This window comes from Lotus japonicus, chromosome 3, assembly GCF_012489685.1.
Source record: "Lotus japonicus ecotype B-129 chromosome 3, LjGifu_v1.2".
NCBI classification, from domain to species: domain Eukaryota; kingdom Viridiplantae; phylum Streptophyta; class Magnoliopsida; order Fabales; family Fabaceae; genus Lotus; species Lotus japonicus.
In genome coordinates this window covers 22,125,642-22,131,994 of record NC_080043.1, presented here as the reverse complement: position 1 = coordinate 22,131,994, position 6,353 = coordinate 22,125,642, and the positions used below count along the sequence as shown (strand labels likewise).

Genomic DNA, 6,353 nt, shown 5'->3' with positions numbered 1-6,353 from the left:
CTAACACACCCCCTCACGTCCAGGACTGGAACGTGGGATCAACAACAACGGGTGCCCCAAATATGGGAAGTCTCCACAACAAACAACAACTGAATCTAGGATAGGCTCTGATACCATATTAGAGTTGAGGTTTGCACTACCCTTATAAAGGCTATCTATGCTCTATCTCTAGCCAATGTGGGACTTCTAACACTCAACAGAATAAACAACACACAAAATAGTGTTTTTAACTTTTATTCTAAACAAATAGAAACAAAGTAGTAGTATAATTTTTTATGAATGGGCTGAGGTAGAATATTTTCATTAGGTGCGTCCAGATAAGTTCATCTTGCTTCTTTCTGTCACCTAACAAAAGTGACAACTACTTTTCATCTTATTTTAATCACATCAACAATTACATAATTCTAAAACTAATGATTGTTGGCTCTCTTTTATTGGCCAACAATAACCTCTCACTATTTTTATGCAAACATTTCTCAGCCACTAACTTTTCGAGTGCTTGAAAGTTCAACCAGAGGACATAGTAAAATTTTAAGAAATGGCAAAAGTCCAGGTGAAGTAAAGACATCATACCCTTTTAGCAATTATTTTTTGAAAAAACACACCTCAATTAACTCAGAGTACTATTTTCTAGTACAGTCCTTGAAACTAATTTATATGGTTTGGGTCTATTTAATGGGATTATGTTCAAGATATCATGTAAAAAATAATGTTTGATATATTAATCTAAGAGTAATCAGTGGAGTGGACAGAGAAGCAAGGGTTCGACCGTTGTATTATTGCTTCTTGCTTAACATGCTTATCTATATTATATTTCCCGACCAATTTATTTCAATTCTCTACACTTGCCTTGAGTCCTTGACCATAGCCACATGTAACCGTTGAGTTCCAGAACATTAGAATCTTTTAGGTCATGTTATAATTAAGTGATCTTTAAAAACCAGATGTGGAGCGTGATCAAAATCTCTTGCTCTTAATTGGTGTTTCATTTCATGCCTCATTCATGAGAAAGTGTTATTTCAATTAAAAGTCACTCATAAGAGATTGTAGATATCATATTCATATTATTTTAATTAACACGACATAACTTCATTATACGAGACCGATAATAAGATACCAATACGAGAACATAGAATTTTGATCTAGAGTATGACAATTGTTCATCTTTGGTATAATCATATCCTAGTCCATAGGAATTGAGTACATTTTGTGTTTGTAGTTTACCGAGACATGGCAACGAGATGGGTTGGGTCGATTTAACTCTCCCAACCCCGAGCTAGTTACGAATGGAACGGATTCGAGTGCAGGTTTGAAAATGTCTAGATAAAAATACAAAAATCAAACTCATCCCTGTCAGGTTTTTAAATATTTTAATTAATCTTATTAATTTAAATCTAATACACAATTCATATAGCAATTTTTTTAATTAAAATAATTTATGAAAATAGTTGTTCATAATTTGTGCCCATAATCTTAAATATAAGAAGTTTAAGAATTAACTCATATTTGAGTTTTATTTGGCTACTGTTATAATTCAAATTATGTAACAAGTAAGCCGGGTTCAGGTATTAGCAATCTTATACCCGTCCTCATCTCCGCTTCTTCGAGTTGTTCAGGTTCAGCTTTTCCAAACGTTCAATCAAAACGGATTTTTCTTGTCAAAATCGGGCTTAAGTTTGGAGAAGAAGATAATAATAATAATAATAATAATTATTATTATTATTATTATTATTATTGCAGAAGGATCATCCAGTAAATTGATGATTAGTGGTTAAGAATCATTGGGGAGGAGGGTAGGGTAGCCGCATCGTGGGGCCATGCAAGCGAAATTAAGCTAATAGGGGCGGCAAAAAAATAACGTTAATCATGTCATGTCATTGTTCATCTATACGTACAAACCAAAACCATGTCATTACTCCATTAATTATTGATTCAATTCAATCGAATACTCTGTCTTTTCTCATCACTTTCACTCCTTAAATACTATCCTTCTCTACACTCAACTCTCAATCCACACAAAAAATCAACACTACCAAGAGCACACAACACACTCTTCTAATGGCGAAAGATATTGAGGTTACAGAGCAACCAGGGGAATACTCTGCCAAGGACTACAGTGACCCACCTCCAGTACCGTTGTTCGACCCGGAGGAGCTCACAAAGTGGTCTCTGTACAGAGCTGTCATAGCAGAGTTCGTAGCAACCCTTCTCTTCCTTTACATCACCGTGTTGACCATTATTGGCTACAAAAGACAGACTGACCTCGGTATTCCAGGGAACACTGAGTGTGATGGGGTTGGAATTTTGGGTATAGCTTGGGCCTTTGGTGGCATGATCTTCGTCCTTGTTTACTGCACCGCCGGTATCTCAGGTATGCTCGATCGCTACCTTTAATCGTGTGTTTGTATACCAGTTGAGTGAAACATGTAAGGATTTTCGTTCCAATTTATAGGAAAAGTTTTATTCATTTTAAATCTAATTAAATTGGTGTCAACTAATATCTAGCAAGGAAATATGAAGTGTGTTTGATTTCTAGCTCAAAAACACTAGAATCAATTATGGTGAGCTAAAATCAATTTTCAATGAAAATATTGTTGGTTCAGAGTTATTTGGAGTATTGATTTGATACTCAAAGTTAATTCTGGCGGAAATTAGAGATAATACGTGTTTGGATACTCATCGATTTGACCTAAATTAAATGTAACAAATGCTTATCCAAACACCTAGGTCATGTTTAACCATTGTTTTGCAATTGATTTTAAAGTAAGAACCAATTACATGAAGAAATTTCTACAAGTAGCTATTAGACTTCAGAATTAATTTTGAAAAAAGAGAAGTTGATTCAAAATCAGCTTTCTTTTGTTTCATAATCAATTTTCTCATAACTGAGGTTTTGACTCGAAACAAGTGATGTTAGCTAGAAGAAGAGTGAACATAGTAAAAACATGAAACTTTTTTCAAAGCTTTGTGTGTGTATTTATGTATGTGGTTGTTGTATATTGCTTACATGTTAATTTGATATTGCAGGAGGGCATATTAACCCTGCTGTGACATTTGGGCTATTCGTGGGACGCAAGGTGTCCCTGGTAAGGGCGTTACTGTACATCATTGCACAGTGCTTAGGTGCAATCTGTGGTGCTGGACTTGCTAAGGGCTTCCAAAAATCATTCTACAACAGATATGGAGGTGGGGCTAACACAATCTCAGATGGCTACAGCAAAGGCACAGCTTTGGGTGCTGAGATCATAGGAACCTTTGTTCTTGTCTACACTGTTTTCTCTGCTACTGATCCTAAGAGGAACGCTAGGGATTCCCATGTTCCTGTAAGCATTAATTTAGCACTCTTTTTTTTTTTTGAAGATTTTGCACTGTGAAGTCAGAATCAATTCGAGGGAGAAGCTTCTGAGTTTCGGATTTGTTTCTGATGAAAAAGAAGCTGATATAATTTTTTTTGTTAATTGATGTTAGTCACTGATATTATATGCTTGTCTCTTTGGTGGAATTTGATATAGGTACTGGCACCACTTCCAATTGGATTTGCTGTGTTCATGGTTCACTTGGCTACAATCCCTGTTACTGGCACTGGCATTAACCCAGCAAGGAGTTTTGGACCAGCTGTTATCTTCAACGAGGACAAAGTTTGGGATGACCAAGTAAATTCACATCCTTATTTTTATATTTAGTAAAACTTTTCCATGCCATGAGTGCTTAATTTCCTCCAATAATAATTGATCAATAACCAATTGTTTAGTGGGGAGTTACAGTGTGGATATTTTTTAAGTGGTCCACAGCTGATTCACAATTAAAATTTACATTTTTGTAGTCAACAAAAAAAGCTGAATTAGCATGTTTGGGTGAAATTCTTAAAAGCACTTCATACTGACAAATTTTATGAATCAATTCTGTATAAAATTACCAAACATGCACAAAAGAGTGGGCATAAGAGAGTTCACTTACATTTAAAGGAGTTGTCACTTTCATTATAATGGACACAGCATATATAAAAATGACATTACAAATGTTAACGCACTAATTTTTTTTTGTCAGTGGGTTTATTGGGTTGGACCATTTGTTGGAGCTCTGGTTGCTGCAATCTACCACCAGTACATTCTCAGAGCAGGAGCAATCAAAGCTCTTGGATCCTTCAGGAGCAACGCTTAATTAATCAAGATATGAGGCTGTGTTGTCAATAACAGTTTCCGTTGTCTGCTGGACCCTGCTGGAGTTTTGACCTCTTTCTCTGTGTTTTGTGGGAAAAAAGCCAAATTCCGTGGGGTCTTGAAATTGTAGATAAGCATGTGCTTATGTCTAAGTCTAAGGGTGTATTTGTATCCCTCTTGCTATTGTCCTTTTCTTATTTTGCCCAAGTTTTCCTCTTGTGTTTGCAATTTGCATGTGATCTGGTGCACATTTTAATCAAATATTCAATCTACCTGTTTCTGCATAAGGGGTCTACATCTTATATCTGTTCCCACACCACGCTTATTCGTCCATTGTATATGTGTTCTCAATGCTTATCATCAACCATGACTTTAGTAATTAAAGTTCCACACGTAATTGTTGATGGTGCTTTCATACACGTGAGATCATCAAGCTATGGTAAATGAAGTAACCAATGATCCTAATAAGTAGACTTGCTCTTCAAGTATAATATTCTTCAAGTGGGGTTTTGTGGTATTTTTGAAACGCTTGAACATACCAATTCTATGGAAGAGCACACATGAATTTTGTCGGTTCGAATAAACTAGATAAGGGAGTAGCCTTGTTGGTTCGGCTGCAAAATAAACATAGTGATGATACTCTAATTAAAGTGAGTGCTTGATGAAGAGACTTTATTCCTCTAAGTTTTTACAATACTTGAAAGAGTTCTTAGTTAGCCACTACTGAGAAATAAAAGATGAAGCATTACTTATAAACAACTTTTTTTTAAATGACTTATAAACAACTAAGGTGGAAGGAAAATGAGTAAGAAATCAATAAACGGCTAAAGTAAAGTATAGATATGAACTCTAAAGATTGAAACCTAAATAAAAAACAGTGAAAAAAGGAAATAAAGTAATGAAAGAAAATCTGAAAATTTTATAATTTGTATTGATATTTGTTGATTGTGCTGTTACAAATGACCATATCTCATATTAATATGGTGTAATGGTGAATCCTAGCTATCGGTTGCAAGGCATAAACCACTCAATCCACATCCAAATTTCTTGCTTAACCTCTAAATCGTCGTCTAGTATGTGCGGTAGTGTTTGGCCCAACTTTTTTTCAGCTTAAAAGTTACTTAAAAACAGAATGGATCCTCTGCTGCCCAAAGTCTCTACATCTCTATGCAGCAGTATTGTCCACCATTGGATGAATCCAACAGTTCAGATTTTTAAAAATTAAATAATTAAAAAATGAGCAAATTGAGGGTCTTCTCTGTTTAGAACATCGCGTGAGCCCCATCTGCAGCGTTTACTCCTCCATGTTGGGAGCAATAATAGAAAAGAGAGAATAGAGAAAGAAATATCACACAAGAATTTTTAACGTGGTTCAGAACACAATGTGTGTACCTACGTCCACGACTACACTAGGTAGTAATATTTCTCTTTGGTGTGTATAATGCTTACAATAAGGTGCCTATATATAGTAGGAGTAAGTCAACCTCCCCCTTCAAATATCTCAGTATCCACTTTACACCTTCCCAATGCTCCTTCCTAGGGTTTGACATGAATCTGCTGACAACTCCCACATTATCATGACCCTCCTCCGCAACCATATAAATGGAGCCTCGTTTCTTTCCTCGAGCTACAACCAGATTTCCTTTCGTCACCTTCCAAACTCCACCCCCAAAAGTGGTGTGGTAACCCTCATCATCCAACTGGCCTATGGAGATCAAATTTCTCTTTATTCCAGGGACATGTCTGACATTATGCAATGTCCAGAGAGTTCCATTAGAGGATCTGATATCAATATCACCTCTTCCCACAATATCAAGTGGTTTTCCATCTGCAAGATAAACCTTTCCAAACTTTCCAGAGATATAGTTAGATAATAATTCTTTTGAAGGAATAGTATGAAAAGATGCACCTGAATCTATAACCCATGAATCAACAGGACTATCCAAGCTGCAAATTAATGCGTCTGCTACTTCCTCAGTTGCTGCATTAGCAGATTCATCATCATCTTGCCTCTTTTAGTAATTCTTCTTCTTCCTTGGGGCTTTGCATAGATTGGTGAAGTGACCTTTCTTTTTTCAATTCCAGCAAGTGATGTCATTCCTGACTCTTGTCTGACTTCTTCCTCTTGATTTTGATCTGCCTCGGCCTTGGGCTTGATTGTGACTCTTCTGACTACCTCTTCCTCTACTTTCA

General features: G+C 36.1%; 1 protein-coding gene across 1 annotated transcript; it reads left to right on the top strand.

The window, feature by feature from the left end:
* The first annotated feature begins 1,892 nt into the window (after window positions 1-1,892).
* Window positions 1,893-4,447, top strand: LOC130746231 (aquaporin PIP2-7). Its single transcript, XM_057598788.1, has 4 exons — window positions 1,893-2,371; window positions 3,028-3,323; window positions 3,513-3,653; window positions 4,048-4,447. The coding sequence occupies exons 1-4, from the start codon at window positions 2,059-2,061 to the stop codon at window positions 4,159-4,161; spliced, it is 864 nt and encodes a 287-aa protein (XP_057454771.1). The 5' UTR covers window positions 1,893-2,058; the 3' UTR covers window positions 4,162-4,447.
* Window positions 4,448-6,353: the final 1,906 nt, after the last annotated feature.